At 36.6% G+C, this 18,417-nt stretch overlaps 1 protein-coding gene across 3 annotated transcripts; it reads left to right on the top strand.

Annotated features, from left to right (window-relative positions):
• The first annotated feature begins 750 nt into the window (after window positions 1-750).
• On the top strand, window positions 751-18,417 carry LOC132102933 (zinc finger protein 23-like). Of its 3 annotated transcripts, none has more exons than XM_059507662.1 (7): window positions 751-886; window positions 5,334-5,497; window positions 8,409-9,789; window positions 10,988-11,441; window positions 13,784-13,878; window positions 16,244-16,674; window positions 17,535-18,417. In XM_059507662.1, exons 2-7 carry the CDS (start codon window positions 5,336-5,338, stop codon window positions 18,039-18,041), a joined length of 3,030 nt encoding a protein of 1,009 aa, XP_059363645.1. In that variant the 5' UTR covers window positions 751-886; window positions 5,334-5,335; the 3' UTR covers window positions 18,042-18,417. The 3 variants fall into 3 exon arrangements, with proteins under 3 accessions (XP_059363645.1, XP_059363646.1, XP_059363644.1); XM_059507663.1 differs by having other exon boundaries at window positions 759-886; window positions 5,331-5,497; window positions 10,991-11,441; XM_059507661.1 differs by having other exon boundaries at window positions 759-886; window positions 5,331-5,497.

Genomic DNA, 18,417 nt, shown 5'->3' with positions numbered 1-18,417 from the left:
CCATACTTTTTTCATTAGAGGAGACACACGTTTGATTACTCTGTAAGCCACTGAGCCGTCATACAATGAATACTAATGGGGTGTTTGTTTCAGCAGACTTCGTCATATCTGTAATCTCATCCCTCATTACCTCAATTCCTTTGTCTAAAAGAATTGCAAAGCATAACTTTTAGACTTACAGACAGGTGATGAAAAAAAATGTGTTTATTTCTCAGAGATTTTGATCTGCTGTACATGTAAACTAAATGGATTATGTAAGCCTGCTATATGGCATATTAATGAAACGTTCACTTTTCACTTGATATTTAACCAAAGGACTAACATTTTCCATCTAATATAGTCCTACATATGTGATTGTCCTCCAATTAATAAACAATTTATTTCTTTAACTTTAAAACCACAGCGACAGCTTTTATAACTAAATAATAAGATGGGCCTATTAATACATGTATTGTCTTGATTTTTTTAATTGCACAAGAACAGTAACAACATTCACATATAGAGGCTCACAGTGTTTTCAATTATTATCAATTACATTCATAATACAATAAAAGGAACAGAAAAAACGGGATTACTGGGTAAATTCAATTCAGTCTGATCATATAACGAATTCCAAGAAGGTTTGCATTTAGGTAATAATGTGGTTCTACATTATTTTCTTATATAAAAATGTATTATCGATAATTTTCACAGCATTAATACTTAACTGATTTGTAATGTCTTATCTGATGTTAAACCATAAATGACGTGTTTTTGCAAGCACGCTTGACTCCAGTGGAATTCTATTGGCGGACTTAAAAAAGTGCTGCGGACCAATGACGTCGCGGTTTGTTGAGACGTTCCTAATAACATTTCTGACAGATACGAAAGGAGAAGGCCATAATCGGTGAGTTGTTTATTTTATCAAACGGGAGCAGTGTTTTCTTGGGACCAATCCAAGGTTATCTACCGTTCCTGTAATTTAGAAGTACCTGTCGTCTCGGAGACTCGACTGGGGGAGACATTCGCCCTTTGCTAACGGGCGGATTCCGCCAAACTACCACCGAAGAAGCGCGTGCTGCCCTTCTTCGACGCTTCTCTCTCGCCCGTGATGTGTTATGTGTTTGAGCGCGACCAGGCACCCATAGCGGCTGCGCTTTGAACATATAACTATCAATAAACCAGTGACTGTGGCTCTGTAAATATCTTTCACATATTTACTGGTGCACCCTAAGTGCTAGCAGGCTAACCGAGCCCGCTAATTGAGCTGATGGCTAACTGTTGTTAGCTGATTAGCCTGTCGGGTGCAGCTGGGACCTTTTCTTTCTCTTGACATCCTTCCCAGTGTAACATCTGTCATTAAACAACCGATACTGACAGACTAATAGATTTTAAGTAACGTTAATAATGATAATACACTAATAACTATGTCTGCAGCAAAGCCCATAATCGGTCAATAAGCTACAAAAGGTTGCTCTGTTTCACCAAAAATTTGCTTTTGTTTATAAGTGTCGTATGGTATGGCCGAAATGCGAAACCGTTGTTCATATATTTTATGTCTGCGTTTTGACCGTAATCATGCCTAGAATGCAATAGTGAATTTAATTTGTAGGAAAAACTATAAAAACACAATATGCATTATAAATAACAACAGTAATATTTTAGCAGAGCTGGGTAGATTACTTGACAATTGTAATCGGTTACTGATTCCAAATTACATGACAAAAATGTAACGTAATCCATTACATACTTATTTTTGATTACTTTTAGATTACTTTTGACCTAATTAGTTTATCATAGTGATTTAAATAGGATAATCTTGTACCATATTGATATAAAAATGCAATGAAAAAAAAATTATATTTCTTGTTAATGAAGTTCACTAATCATAACATTAGAAGGTTTCTCAAACTGGGGCTCCTGGAGGATCTGCAGGGGGTTCACGAGTTTAATGAAACATGGCTTTTCATACCACTGCTATGCTGATGACACTCAACTCTACCTCTCATTTCATCCTGATGATCTGACGGTAGCTATTCGCATCTCAGCTTGTCTAACAGACATTTCTTCCTGGATGATGGACCATCACCTTCAACTCAACCTTGCCAAGACAGAACTGCTTGTGATTCCAGCAAACCCATCGTTTCATCACAATTTCACCATCAAGTTAGGCACATCAACCATAATTCCTTCAAAAACAGCTAGAAGCCTTGGAGTTATGATTGATGATCAGCTGACTTTCTCAGACCACATTGCTAAAACTGTCAGATCCTGCAGATTTGCTTTATTCAACATCAAGAAGATGAAGCCCTTTCTTTCGGAACATGCTGCACAGCTGGACTATTGCAATGCACTCTTGGCAGGTCTTCCAGCCAATTCTATCAAACCTTTACAATTAGTTCAGAACGCGGCAGCAAGATTAATTTTTAATGACCCAAAAGGAATACATGTCACACCTCTGTTTATCAATTTGCACTGGCTTCCAATAGCTGCTTGTATAAAATTAAAGGAATTGATGTTTGCCTACAAAACTACCACTGGCTCTGCACCCATTTACCTAAATTTGTTACTTCAGACTTGTGTCCTCTAGAAGCTTGCGTTCTGCAAGTGAACGTCGCTTGATTGTGCCATCCCAAAGAAGCACAAAGTCACTTTTACGGACTTTTAAATTAAATGTTCCCTCCTGGTGGAATGACCTCCCCAGCTCTATCCGGACAGCTGAGTCCTTAGCCATCTTCAATAATCGGCTTAAAACACATCTCTTCCATCTTTATTTGACCCTCTAACTTTAACACTCACTATTCTAATTCTATTCTTTAAAAAAATCTAACTACCTTTCTAATCTTTTTATATTCTATTTTATTTTCGTTAATTATGCAATTGTATGTGTGTGTGTAAAGACCTCTAACTAGCTTGCTCTATTCTTTTTTTATTCTATCTGTTTTCTTTATATTATATTATTTAAAATTCCATGCTACGTGTCCTGTGTTAACCTAACTGAGACTTGTTATAGCACTTATATATCATTGCTCTTTTAGTTGTTTTTGACTGCTTCCACTGTCTTCATCTGTAAGTCGCTTTGGATAAAAGCGTATGCTAAATGAATAAATGTAAATGTAATGAAAAGCTAATAATGAAATCATCATAAAAATGTGAAATTAAAATAAATGATTTTCAAATAACAACAATCACAATAAAAAAAACTTACAAAAAATAAAATAAAGTAATTTGTTTACCTGCATGTCATGTGACCATTAGCCAATGTCAGAGAACCTGAACATGCAAACATGCTGCTTAATTATTAACTCATTACCTTAAAATCTCAGGGGTACTTCAAATAAACATAATAGGTGAAAGAGATTCGGCTGACAAAAACAGTTTGGGAATCTATGTATTATTACATGACATGTAAATAAGAAATAACTTGAATTTGTGCATTTTAACGTGTTTGAAAGACAAAAGCCTTCCAAAGACATAGTAATACATGGTTAAAAATAACCTAATGAGTTATTTATCCTAATAAATATTAATGTGTTCCTAAGTAGGTGATGCAATGTTGAAATGTTGACAAAACGCTTACAATTACAATATTTTTTTTGACCAGTGGTCTGCTGTGTAGTCGCCTGACTAGTGACTGGTCTTTGTATGAATGACCACAAAACTTTCTGAATGTTTGTAAGTGGTAGTCTATTTTAGAAAGTAACATTTAAAAGATAAAAACAAAAAAAAGAGGAATTGGGGCGAATCAATAGTTAATGAAAAATTATTGCTATTGTGCTATAACATTGCTATAATATGTAATATTGCTATAATATATAATCATGTAATCAATAAAATGTAAGTGTAGTCTGATTACGAGTATTTCAAAATGTAATTTCTAATTATCTAAAGTAAAATCTTTTATTTTCGGAATCTGAAATAATGTAGAAAATTATATAAATATATAAGAGTAATTATGGCACAAAATTAAATTATACTTTTAAAAACAATATTCCTTAAAAATAATATAAATAACCAGTAAAAATGTTTTAGTTTAATGTACTGTGTCGTGCATTTCTGTTACAATTTAAGGATGAATGGATGTTAAAAGTATATATATATTTTATATATAATACAGTGTAACATTATTAAACATAATGAAATAATTATCAAATTAATTTACATGTGATCTGTTTAGAGAGCTGCCCGATGCATTTTTTAAATATATTTTTGACCTGAAATTGAAGAACCAATAGCTTCTTATGTAGAAAAGTGTGAATATTGGTGACAAACATTGGTCAAACAAACAATCTGTAAGTACTACTGAAGAAATAAAACATGTGAACCATGTTAAATACTGACATCAAATGTTTCCTTCTAGTAAAAGGAGTCATTTCATATCCAGATTTTGTTGTGCAGCTTTGCTTCTGTTTAACATTTAAATAGCATGTTTATGATTGCCAGGATGAACTTGACTGACTCATATTTAAGCTTGTTCTGCGATATTTCAGCTGTAATTGTTAGGTGAGGTCTTTTGTGCTGTCTATAAATTATGCAGGGTGATACTAATGAGTGTGGCTTTGTTTTGCCACAGTGTGCACGTCATGTAAAGCTCAGCCCCCTCATGTTAACACAAATAACATGCTGTAAGGACATTTCACTTGCCATCTGCCACCAAATATCTGTTATTTCACTCTCAACCTCCTCTCTTCATTAAAACATTCCATCCTTCCTTTTCCTGTCGGTCACTTAATGGAGGAGTGGCATACAACCCTAATCAGCCCAAAAAGAGCCAATCGCATCAATGCTTCACATTCAGTTTTCCTTTTCATCAGGTTTTTTTTCTGAATAGTTGTTGACAGTCTTCATTTATACATTTTCAAATTTAGTTTATTTTATTTTTGCCTACTTTTTTGCTGCCATTTTTGATAAACTAAATTCACAATTGTGGAATAAGAGGGTCAGTCTCTTTAAAAAATAAAAATAATAATAATAAAAGTACCTTACCGACCACAAACCTTTGAATGATACAAAGCTAGGTCAAAAACTTTTAATCTTTGTAAAAAAAATTAATAAATGATCACTTTCACAAAATTATCTCAATTATATGCAATAATGTTGTCTAAAAAATGCTGCATCTAACGGTCACCTTTATCTCTTATTGTTATATGAATGTTAAGTGCTAAATCATTTTTAATGTCTTCATATGAATCGGTCCAGTGGGAGTTGTATGTTCTCTGTTGCATCAAAAGAGGCCGCTGTTGTTGGAGTCAAACCTTTAATATTTTATCTTTAGTCCAATGTTTTCATCACTTGTCTTTATATAAACATGTATTATTTTTTTATTTAAACATATTCTTGTGTGTTTCCAGGAGCCATGGAGTCCTCTTCGGTGTACATGTGCTTTCCCTGTTATCAGGAGTTTCCTACTCTAGAGGAAGTGCTTGCACATCAGATGACCTGCACTGCAGAGAATCCACAGCTACTGCCCAATCAGACGCCGATCGAGGCTGCAGCCGCCGCCGCTGGTCTGGCACAGGTACACACACACACACACACACACACACACACACATTTACTCTATCATGCATGGTTCACCCCTAAACCAATTCAAAACTTTATCTTTCTGATAAAACTCAAAGCCATCAAGTCACATGAGATGGGTTTGTCAAATTCCTTTTCTTAAAAAAAAAAAAAAAAGGTTTCCTTTGTGGTATTACTCAGCATTATCTCTAAATGGGGTGCTTTAACATGCGCCTCCTGAAAGCCTGTGAAAAATGTCATCTATTTTATTCCCTTAATACCCCTTGAACTCCTAACTATAATCATCTAAAACAGACTAGAAAATTTGAAGAGCAGCTTCCAGTAATCCTACATGGTGAGCTGAACTCTAAAAGGATAATTTTGTAAGTGGATGGTTTTTTTTTTGCACAACTCCTAATTTGCCTCTTCACTACAGGGGGGAAATGAGGCACTTGAGATTCTGTCTTTTACGCTCTAATGTTGATGCACTTTTACTCTAGTTGTTATAAAAACAGTCAAGTTTGAGTTAATGCTTGACCGTTTTCATAATGATTGGAGTAGCTCTCTTCAAGCTAGTTATTAGTCACAGCTGAAAAAGACACTTTCTGCTTTTTAAACACGTAGCAAACACAACTCTGAAAAAGGTGAATCAAATGAGAAAATGTGCCTTTTCACTTTTGCATTGTCATAAATGATGACTCTCACAGAACCATTTAACTATTTCTTTATATTAAGCTATTTATAGATTTAATGTTTTAAAGTTTTTTTTTGTTCAATTTTATTTTAGTAATGTGTATAAATATATTTTTTCATTTACTTTTTTGAAACAGACTTTTAAATGTATTAAATATGTGTAAGTGCAAAAATAAGTATGAATACTTGTAATAAAGAAATGTAATTGCAATGATTGATGCTCACATAAATATCTGTTTAACTAGTAATGTTATTAAATCTTGGTAAACCATGGTTGTTAAAATGATTGCACAAAATAAACTTTAAAGTGGGGAAATAAACTGAACTGACAGCTTTCATGCAAACAGAGTATATTGACAGAGATACATCACAAGTTTGTTTCATGTTAGTTTTTATTTATTTTGCGTTAATTACTTGGGTAGCTCTTTATTTTACAGTCCTGTTCCTCATGTACATACTATGTACTTATTATAGTAATTACAATAATTATGTAATTAGTAGGTACTAACCCGGAACCTACCCCTAAACTTAACCCTACCCCATGTAGTTACCTTGTATTACCAAAACTTTCTTAGATCAAATACACTGTAAGTACATGTAGTGTAAAATAAAGTGCAACCATTACTTTAATACATGCTTTCATAATATTTTTTACCTCATTTTCAGTATGTGATAATAACGCTGCTCTATATCAGCTGGTGCCCATTCGCGGAGTCATTGCCTCTTTGACTTTGTTTTTAGATTTCCCATCTGCTCTTATCTCATTTGAAACATCCATGCTAAAAATAGATGCAACATAAGTGCATCTGTCCATCGGGTTTATGGGTGTCCTCAGCCAAACCTCTCTGTCTCTCTGAGTCACCCTCTCATCAAGATGGCTTAAGTGGGTGCTTAAACTGGGTGCTCTGCATGACGAACACAAACAGTTTGTGCCGTGTCAGCTCAATGGGATGTCGCAGCCGGTTACGTCAGATGATGGTAACATGGACCCCCACACACCGTGCCCTGGTAACATTAAATGTTAGCTTGAATTGAGTGTGACATGAGATAACTCCTTGAGTAGGTTTTTACGCTCTGTGAGAGCTATCAGCACACGAGTGTTTCCTCTCAGTGACTGTGTTCAGGATGAAGTTAAAACATGTTTGTTCTTTTTCAGTGTATTCAGTGTACATATACAATAAGCTGGTAAAAGAAAAATAGAGTCCAGAGGTAATTAAATCTAATTTAAACCTGAAAAGAAAATCCAAACAATGAAGTGTTATACAAATACAAAAAATTCAAATCACTAATGAAATAAGCACATTAGTAGCACTGATCATGTGAACAGCTTTGTACAGATGGTCAGATGTTCATGCAGGGATTACATGGATACATTATAAAACGTATGTCAATTTTCAGCATTTTCCAATGTTAATTTACCACACTGAATTTTCAACTTTACAACTGAAATAGGTAAGATGTAATATTTCCAAAAAATAAAGGAACATTAACAATAAATTAGATAATTATAACAACAGCTCATTAACAACACATTAAAATGCTGAAAAATTTATTTAAAATTAATGCAAATTAAATGCAGAATATAATTATTTTTACAAATTTATGAAAATGGGTCACTTAGAAATAAGAATGTCAATGATAGTAAAAAATCTTTTAATGCATGTATGTAATGTACTCTTTGAATTTGTATAACGTTCAAAATTATATGAAGAGATTTAAATGACTCCATACACATTGAAAGTAAACACATCTTAATCATTATTTTCAAAAAATGTTTTTACAGGTATAAGTTAATTTATTTTGTACAAATATTATGGATTTTATTAATTTATAAATATTGAGTTTTGGGGGAGTTGCACCAATCTGAACCAATTTTGCCTTGTTACAAAAAAGTCAAATTATCTGATATTTTAAAACGCATATTGACCTTGTAGTGATGCAGTTAAAATATTTTTCTAAGAACTAATAATGGATTCCATTTTTTTTATTGTCGTTTATTTCTTTTAAAGAGACTTTTTTTTTTAGTTTCTTTAGGATATCAGGACAGCTGCATCACCCTTACTTTTTGAACTTTATGATCCCTCAAAAACATTAAATGTATGCAAGATAGCATTTGGAATAAAAAATTAAAAAAGGAGCATCATATCATTGACCCAATGTGCAGTTACACTTTTATTTTGCTCTGCAATTGTCATCAGATTACTTGATGTGTATGTTTTCTTTCATCTCACTAGGTGGCGATGCAGGCTGTGTCAGTTCCCCAGACTGAGACAGCTGTTGATCTGTCTTCTCTGCTAGAGCAGAAGAAAACTCTTCAGGCGGACGCTCCTCGTGTTCTGTATCAGTGCGCTGACTGTGAGGTTCTCTTTGATGCTCTGTCACTTTGGCAGCAGCACCGCAAGATGGGCTGTTGTCTTGAGACGGGACCTGGACCTGGAGGAGAGCAGAGTAGAGAAAGTGTTGAAACAGCAGCCCAGCCAGAATATCAGGACGGTGAGCAGGCACAGAATACACACCAACAGATGGGGATGAAAGAAGAGGGAAGACAGGCTGAAATGAAGATGGACAACACTAGTCAAGTATTTGTGGCAGTAGGAGAGGTTTCTGAAAGAGTAGCGGCACCTGATGGTGTCCCCAGTGAGCCTCTGGAGACTTCGGAGACACAGGAAACTGCACCTGTGGAGTCCTCAGCTGAAGAAAACAGCTCCGCCACAAGGCGCAGGGGGCAGAAAAAGGCTAAGCCCCCCTCCAGCCTGCTCTGTGTGGAGTGTGGGCAAAGCTTCAGCCTGGTTCCAGAGCTTGTGACTCACCGTAAGAATCAGCACGGCTTGAAGGATGCCATACACCGCTGCACGGTTTGCGGAGAGGGCTTCCTCAACACCACTCTTTTCCTCTATCACCGAAAGCAGCATCGCTCAGAGGTGGAGGATAAACCCAAGCAGGCTCAACCTGCCATTCCTCAGCTCTCCACAGCCATGCTGGAGGCCCCAGGTGAGGGACTCTTGCTTTTAGCCACAGCTGGAGAAGGCCAGAGTCTAATGGAGGTCACCACTCTGGAACAAACCATAACTGAGACCCCTGTGGCACACGTGGAGGTTGAGCTGGAAAATGATGAGATGAGAGGATCCGAGGCTCTCCGGACGGAGCAGGAACCTGTCGTGGAAGGCACAGAAGTTTTTGTGGAGATGGTGGAGGAGAGTAATGGAGCAAACCAGGAAGAAGTAATGGAGATGGTTGTTGAAAAGATGCAAGAAGATGTGGAGATGGAGAAAAGCACTGTGGTTGAGGAGATCCAAGGAGAGGTGGAACGTAGCACGGACAAGGAACCGGAGAAAGCTCCATCTTCGAGCACAGAAGGACAGAATTTCCTTTGCCATCAATGTGGATCTGTTTTCACCAGTGACCAGGAGTTGGCCCAGCATCGCAGGACCGAGCACGGCCTGGAGGCGGCGTTGCACACCTGCGAGTGCGGGGCTGAGTTCATGAGCACCACACAGTTCTTGTACCATCGGCGGGAGCATAAGAATGCAGCTGCAGGACACCCACCCGCTGGTGAAGTGAAAGGTCCAGCTGTTGTTGTGAAAACCAGAGACAACGTGAACTTCGGACAACCAGGTCAGACTGAGTGCACACAACACAGCACAATTCCAAAGAGACCTAACTAAGCAGGATATCCAAACATACTCATTTTATTAACTGATCACTTAACTCCATGATTCTGGTTCTGGGCTGTACACAAACAGTCTTAGAAGTCAGACAGACTTGAGTAAAATATGTACATTGTGAATTAACTTAAGTTGTAGAGAACGATACTTAAAGGATAGTTGACCCAAAAATTGTCATTCTGTCATTTACTCACCCTCATGACGTTCTAAAATGAAGATATTTTAAACAATGTTGGTAACTAAACAGTTTTAATTACTATCGACTTTAATTGAATGGTCAACTAACATTTCTCAGAATTTATAATTTTGTCACATTTTAGTTACACAAGTTATACTTATTTATAATTTTCCTTTAAAGTTCAAAGTTGCTTTCAAGTACTGAATGTACCAGATGAATTACTTGAAATCAGAGCTTTTCACATTGGGATCTGGAGTCCACAGCTTTGCAGGAATATTTATATATTATATTCCAGGAATATTTCTATAATTATTATATAGTGGGGTCCACAGACTATATATTAGTCTGTGGAATATTTCAGAGAAAATAAGTCACTTTTTGTTTCATTTTGTTATAATTTTTGTTTTATTCTGCTTTATAAATATATCAAAGGATCAGATCAGAGAAATTATTATTATCAAGTTATTACAAATTATCAATTATACAGATTATTATCAAGATCCAAAACCATGATAATAATCATAAATATTTTATTCTATTGTGCAGATATTATTTTAGTAAAAAAGTAGTAAAGTTAATGCTTAAAGTAAAAAATAGTCTGCCAATAGAAAAGAACGAATTCACTTACAGGAATAGAATGAATAGAAGATGATTCTTTGTAGTATATCTTGACCGTATTGACTGATTATTGATTTACAAGAACATATCTATTCACATACACTACCTGTTTTTATATTACTTTTGAACCGTAGTGTACATGGGAGTGGGAGATGCCTTTTATCGACTTAAAAACGGTACCTGCTAAATATAACAAGTTTCTGTTATCTGAACAGATTGTGATATGGTTCATTACTTAATCAGCATTTCACAACGTTCATAATGTTTAAGCTTGAAACGTATCCAATTAATTTGATATTTCATGGACAGTCTCCTTCGTTTAGATTTCCTGTTAACAAAGTGTTTCTGTCAGCAGCAGCAGCGGCAGCGGCTGGAGACAGCGCTATTGAGGCTCCTGCCAAGCTGAGCCGTGACTGGTCACGCACTGCCCTGCCACACGAGTGCCCGCATTGTGGACAGGGCTTTACGCGGCGCAGCCGTCTGCGTGAGCATGTGTTCCAACACACAGGTGAGAAACTCTTCAACTGCAAAATTTGCAAAAAGAGCTTCCCGTCTCCGGCCAACCTGCTGCGTCACAACCTGACCCACGGAGGATCCCGTGTATTCAACTGTCCCCTCTGTGACAAGCGCTTCTTCCAGCCGACGTCACTCAAACGCCACATGCTGATTCACCAGGGGGGTCAAAGCCAGGAACGCAGGGTCAGAGGCAGAGGAAAAGGCAAGGGACAATCAAGTGATGGGCGCCTGCACATCTGCCCAGAGTGCCCTGCCAGCTTCAAGTTTGAGTCCCAGCTGAAGAGTCACAGGTCTGTGTGCGTTTCATCCAAAAATCTAAATTCATCATTTGCCAACCATTTATCACTTTCAGGAACAACAACAACAGAAAAAATACTTTAATGTCATCTGATTTTTTTCCATACAAAGAAAGTCATTGGGGTCCAAAACAACGCTTTTATTTTGTGGACAAAAAAATCTATTCTTTTTTGTGTCCGACAGAAGAAAGAAAGGCATGACCGTGTTTCATTAAATATGTTCATTCTCCTCTTTAGCTTGTTCCCAAAGATGATTGATATTCAATCTGACTGTAAATAGAGATGGAAAGGCAGAAGTAGTCAGCGAGAATTTAATGTATAAACATAATGTCACGCTGTGCACAAATCTGATCTTTGGGAGCAACTGTCCGCCCTGTCATTTAACAAGTGATGAAATCTGATCCATTTGTTCAGACAGTGTAGGCAGTATCTGGTGCATCAACATGGCTTGTTGTAGTAATGAAGTGAGCGTCAGCACGATGCCAGACTTTCTCAAACAACAACTCCAAGTAGCTGTCAGAGTGGGAAGAGAGGACGGAAAACTGCCTCTTCTCCTGTCTATCATGACATCTCGCTGCGGTGCTGAACTACGAGGCGCGTGAGAGAGCAGATGCATTTTGTGTATATATCAAAAAAGTGAGTGAAAATGATGTTCCAGCTGTAAACATGGAAAGGATTACGTGTATTTGTTTGTGTGATGGACTTGAGACCGATATACCAAAAAATGACATTTTTGCTGCCTGTCTCAGCAAAGGGCCTGATGGCAGATTCATTTGAGCGGGAACTTGAGATGACACTAGACTAATCATTGGATTTTTCTGTTATTTATATACAATTATATATATACAAGCCCTGTTTGTGCCCTTCCTTGTTATAGTCCACGTCCCTACATGTTTTTTTTTGTACCAGAAATACTTACCCTGTCAAACTGGACAACATCAGAAAGATGTCTGATTAGTCTCTAAGAGAAGTGATCAATTAAACAAGTGGCTGTGACATTTCTCGTTCCCCATGTGATGTATTTAGCGATGCCTTATTTTGACATCCACTCAAAAAGAAAAATGAAATAAAAACTGGAGAGCTAAACAGTCACCATGGACATTCGGCATTACGCTGTAATGTGGCTTTGCTTTTGCTGGTGGAAAAGGAAAAAATGTCAAGATTTAAAAAACAAATGAATGCATACTTTTATTCAAGGATGCATTAAACTGATCAAAGGTGACAGTAAAATCATGTTACAAAATGTTACTTGAGCACCTAATCGGCTTATTAGAATGATTTCTGAAGGATTCTTACATTTATCCCGTTGTTTTTACAAATTGAGACATGAGTGTTGAGGAATGAGAAGAGAAAAATGAGTGTTTCCAGCACAGAAATAATTCAAAACATGATGGTTTTTCAGATTGAATTGCTTGGCATATCTGAACGCTTAGGGAGCAGAAAATGAAAAATCTAAATCAAAAGGGCTAATGCTTCTTCCTACTAAAGTACCTTAATGAATGTGGTGTGAGAAAGGAGTGATTGTAGTTATTTCCTCTGTGTTTGGTTTCCTCAGCGCATTGACTCTAATTGAACGTGCTGTTGCTTTCCCTGAAACAAGCTGAATTCTAAAGAAGTTCGATAACCAGATTTGCAGAATGCCTTTTTCTAATACTTTTATGTAATATTATAATGCTTATCTAATTATTTGAAACTCTATTCACAAGGGCCTTCATTACCAGACTTCTTATAATGCTCAGTGGCACAGGAGTAAAATGCATTAATGCTGCAATTGTACAGTTATTATCTCTTATTCTTCATTTTCCAGAGCACTGATGAAGCTAATAAGATCAGAATGCAGATAAACTGTTTGGTTGTTTGCAACTAATGAGCATATGTCAGTAATCTACTGAAACTGCATCATTAAAATGCCAATAATGAAAAAAATAAATCGTGATGATAGTTCTTCCTCCAGTCATTTTACTGAGGGCACTGGTTAAAGATGACACATTGGCACGGGGCTGAAAAGTAAATAGAAGCAGTCGTTTTTGATGTCATGAATAATTAGTAAGGACCCTGCTGATTTTAATCCCATGCGGTTGGCTTTAAAACATTATAGAGGCTATCACTTTCCTGCACGCCTCAGTTTAATGACGTTTCTTCAGCTCAAAGTTGAAGCTGCATTATTTTTCAGTGATAATAATTATACCTCTATGCGAGTACATGACTGTGTGCCTTATGATATGTGGGTGAAGTCAAACGTGGCTTTTCTCACAGTAATTGTTGCTGGATTGGCTCCAGGAATTGCATGATGCAGTCTTTCTTATTCACTTTCTCTCTGTTTTTCGCTGTTCTAGACTCCTACACACCAGCCATCCATTCCCTTGCAATGTGTGCGGGGAGGCATTTATACGACGCAAAGAGCTGGACCTCCACTCTCTCATCCACCAAGGTCAGCCTGCAGGAAACAATTACACACTCAGCCTTTTGTCCTTACGAGCTCTCATTCACATGCTATTTCTTACATTCATGGAGTAGGATTAGAGCTGGCAATTGATTCCAAATGTAATCTAGTTAATTAAACATTATGCCAATTAATTAATTTAAGCACATATTAATATTTTAGCCCCCAAATAAAGATGTTTTCAGAGATGTTGTCATTGTTCTAGACAAAAACATTGAATAGACAATGCGAAAATGAGATTTTGCAGTCTGTATATTCTTAAAAAAAAAGTATATATAGATATATATATATATATATATATATATATATATATATATATATATATATATATATATATATATAGATATAATACATGTATAATTTAATAATGGATAATAATTGTTTAACATTTCTCTCCATTTTTATTTGTATTAAGGATATTTAATTTGTTTATGAAATAGTACATACAATATTTTACTATATTTAAGAATTTTTATAGTAATTCCATTAAATAATTTACCAAATTTAAATTTGCATAAGATTTGATAACACATACACACAAACACATAATTTTTTAATGAAACTATTAAATTGTTTACCTTTTATTTTGTATATAATTATTATTATTTAAATAACAATATGACAAATGTACAAAATGTAATTTTTTCATGTATGGACAATATATAGACTTGTTAATCTACTTTTTGTAATAACTGTTCAATATATATTCTATAATAACTGCAGTAAATCAGCATGGGTTTCCCAAATACACAAAACTCACTTTATGAAGTGGCCCATCAGTTTCTCCTTACGACTCTCAGCTCTGTTTGGGTTAATGTTTGTGTTTCTGACCACACACACACACACACACAGACTCTGACATATCTGTCAAATGAATGAGCTTTCATCGATTGCTTCGAAGTAAATAGATGGGGTCAAAGGTCACATTTGTGTGTATATTGATAAGATCAGCTGCTGATCACTATCACCTCTAATCAGAGGCTCTTACACAGGTCTGTCCGCTGCTGCAGCTGTTCCTCTCTTTAGCTGAACAGAAGCTGGGAAAAAAGCAGGATAGATTTGTCTTTTTATAGGTGAAAATAAGGGAGTGCAGAGTTGCTTAGTAGAAGCTTTTAAAAGCCTGTAAAGGTCAGTGAGGCTGAGTCACAGCCTGACAGTTTAATGCTCTGAATCTAAACATCACCCGTGACCCCCGTAAAGTGCTGTTATTTCTGCGTATACGCTGTGCATTCTGTGAAATGTCTGTTTATCAGCCGCCTCTCTCTGATTGGTCCTGTGTAAATAAGAGGGAGCTTTTTGTATTCTCATGTTTGTGCTGCTCTCTCCGTCTCCAGCCCTCTTTTTAGATAAGGAACAAACAATACGGGTTTGTTTTTCTCACTCGATAAAAGCAGTAGATTATTTTGGCTTGTGTGTGAGGGAACGTGTACATAAACATAAGTATCTCTCATGTCCAGTACATCAGAAGCCGGAGACTAGAGAATATGTGTGCCTCTCCATTTCTGTTATTTTAGATAAGCACTTTAGGGTGCTTTATATATGAGTGGGACAAGTTGGCCACTTTTAACCTTATGTGTCCTCTAGTCAAGCAGAAATTAAACGAACAGAAAGTGGTTATAGAAATATGATTTCTGGGGGGGGGGGTTGATGTATGTTTTTATCATATGCATAATGTATATTTTTAGACATAGACAAATTTGCTTTGACAGAAAATATGCTATACCTGTATGTAGAAAAATACATTTTTAGCCTAAAAAAGCATATTTTTCATTTCTCAGTCTAGTTCTGTATGTTGGGCTCTATTTAAATATGGACATGTGAACACAGTAGCACAGAATACATTTCTGAATAAAAAGTCATGTGACTTTGTCTCAACAGATCATATGATTGGACAGTTGGACTAGCAAGCAGACCAATCTCACTGCTTACCATCTCAAATGTTGCTTTAGTGTTTCTGAAATGCCCGAGCCAAAGTCTGTCAGTGAAATGATTTGGCATAATTACCTCCCTGAACCATCTAACATGAATGTTTCCCACACCTCAGAATGCAAGATAACATGACAGCATTTATTTCATTTCATCTATGAACTCTAAACACACATCATTTATTATGAAGGAGAAAAGAGCTACAGTGGCTTCCCAGATTACAGCAATCCATTTTTATTATTGACCAGGAAGCAACAGTTTAGTTCTCTTAAACTCGAAATGGAAACTTTTTTTCCAAATGCTTTATGCAATATTCCAAATTTTCATATAACCTCAGTTCGACACTTTGGGAGGAAACATACCTTGTGACACAACTTACCCACTAGACATCTTACCCACTCTCAAATTCCTCTGTCTTTGTTTGTAGATAAAGAACCAAAGACGTGTCCTAACTGCGGCTCTCAGTTCCTGAATCAGACCGTGCTGGACACACACCTTCAGCGCTGCACAGGGGAGGAGACAAACCACCGCAAATATAAGGGTCAGGGAAGAGGCAAGGTGGGAGGTCAGCTGGAGTGTGATATGTGCGGTCACCGCTGCGTGACTCAGGATGGTCTTGACCTGCATCGCCTCTCCCACACGGGTCAGACACCCCTGCGGTGCCCGCTCACCCCCTGCAGACGCCGCTTCGCCTCCAGTACTGCTTTAGGGGAGCATCTCGTGGCCCACTGCTGTGGAGCATTAGGCAAACGAAACGCCCCACGCCGATTCACCTGCGAGTTCTGCGGGAAGGAGTTTGCCTACGTATCCACCTTCACCGTTCACATGAGGACGCACACCAACGAGAGACCCTTTGAGGTATGTTTCTTTCAGGAGAGAGAGAACCTGAATGGCTCATATGTGCTGGTTCCAGTCCTAAGTTGTATTGCAATATTTTTGTAAAAAAAAATTATAATAATAATATAAAATATCATATTATCTATCTATCTGTCTGTCTGTCTGTCTATCTATACTACCTTTTAAGTATGTGCATATTTATTCAGAAAGAAATTTGTGTTAGAAAATATTTATATTCTATTTATTCTGTTTCTACAAAATTATCAACAGCAAAAATATAAAAAAAAAAAAACTAATATTTTACAACATTGATAATAATAATATTGGTCATAGGAAATCAATAATATTACAATAATTTTTGAAGGATCATGTGACATTGAAGATGTAATGGTTGCTAAAAAAATATTTAAAAAAATATATAAAAAAATAATACAGTTTTTACTGTATTTGTGATCAAATAATACAGATTTGGAGAGCATAACAGTAATGTATAGACATTTAAGAATTTTAAACAATCAGTAAATGATTTTTCAACAAAAAAATTGAAAAATCTAAGCAACAAAAATAGTACATAAAATATATTTTATACTTGTTTATTAGCCACTGTTTAAAAGTTTCTATGTTGTACATTTTTTTGCTTTAGAGACTTTACTTATGTCCATGTTGCAAACTGTTACTTTTACAAACTATTACTATAATATTGTTGCATCCATATTTTTTTTAAAAGGCATTTTAAAATAACATTTGCATATTTTTCGTCTCGTCTCCATTATCATTGCCGAAATCAGAAATTCTTTCATCAACAAATATTTTCATCATTAATGATGAGAATAACACTGCCTCGTTCCTTTTCACACATTCGCTTCCTCTCTCTTTTTCAGTGCTCTATATGTGGGAAGCGTTTCCGGCAGCTTCCGCACCTGCAGGATCACGAGCGCATTCATAGCGGCGAGCGGCCGTTCACGTGCTGGGTGTGCGGTAAAAGCTTCAGCGTAGCGGCGAGGCTAACGGAGCACGCCCGTGTGCATAGCGGCGAGCGACCGTACATCTGCCCTCGGTGTCCCACCGCCTTCCGCTCACGACCAAACCTCGACAAACACATGCGTCTGCACGCCAACGACCCCGTGGATCCTTCTGCACAGAACATGGATGATGATGCAGCAGTGCAGACCATCCTCTTAGTACAGGAGTCTTCTTCATCTTCACCATCCTCATCCGCTGTGCCTTTGGTCCAGGAGGGCATGTTGGTGGCAGGGGAAGGCAGCTCCTCTGTGGTCTTCCTGCACTCCAACCTTACCATGCCAACTATCTCAGTTCCCAACATCTCTGTAGTCGCAGGTCAGGATGTGCCTCACACTATTGAGGTTATCTTAGAGGAGACTGTGTAAAAACATAATCAGATGAATGCCAAGGGGATATGAGGCAGGGGGTTAACATTATTATTTTATTTTATCTTTTGAAAGAGAAAGGCAGATTCAGCAATAGGTTAAACAATAGGTCAGGACTTAACAAAAGTTTTGTTAATGTGAATTTCTGAGAGATGCCTTGTTGATTTAAGATATATTTTGCTTTTGCAATTTAGAAGTACAACAACTAAGCATGTTTACCGTGCAAAAAAATAATTCACAAATGTTTTTGCATATGAATGGCAACGCTGTACTTATGCTGTGATTTTATCTTATGATTTGAATGTTTTATCTGCCTTTAATACAAAAAGTTGACCATAATTTGTGGTGTTTAATTTTAATAAAAAGCTTGAGCTTG

The sequence above is a fragment of the Carassius carassius genome, chromosome 24, assembly GCF_963082965.1.
Source record: "Carassius carassius chromosome 24, fCarCar2.1, whole genome shotgun sequence".
Classification (NCBI taxonomy): domain Eukaryota; kingdom Metazoa; phylum Chordata; class Actinopteri; order Cypriniformes; family Cyprinidae; genus Carassius; species Carassius carassius.
The sequence above is the reverse complement of the archived record's forward strand: the minus strand, read 5'-3'. Positions and strand labels throughout refer to the sequence as shown.

What these genes read in the sequence shown, in the direction of transcription:
- LOC132102933 (XM_059507662.1), top strand. Translation starts at nt 5,336, where the DNA reads ATGGAGTCCTCTTCGGTGTACATGTGCTTTCCCTGTTATCAGGAGTTT. An exon ending in TCCCAGCTGAAGAGTCACAG is followed by an intron (nt 11,442 to 13,783) that starts GTCTGTGTGCGT and finishes TCGCTGTTCTAG; the next exon opens with ACTCCTACACACCAGCCATC. An exon ending in CCAACGAGAGACCCTTTGAG is followed by an intron (nt 16,675 to 17,534) that starts GTATGTTTCTTT and finishes TCTCTTTTTCAG; the next exon opens with TGCTCTATATGTGGGAAGCG.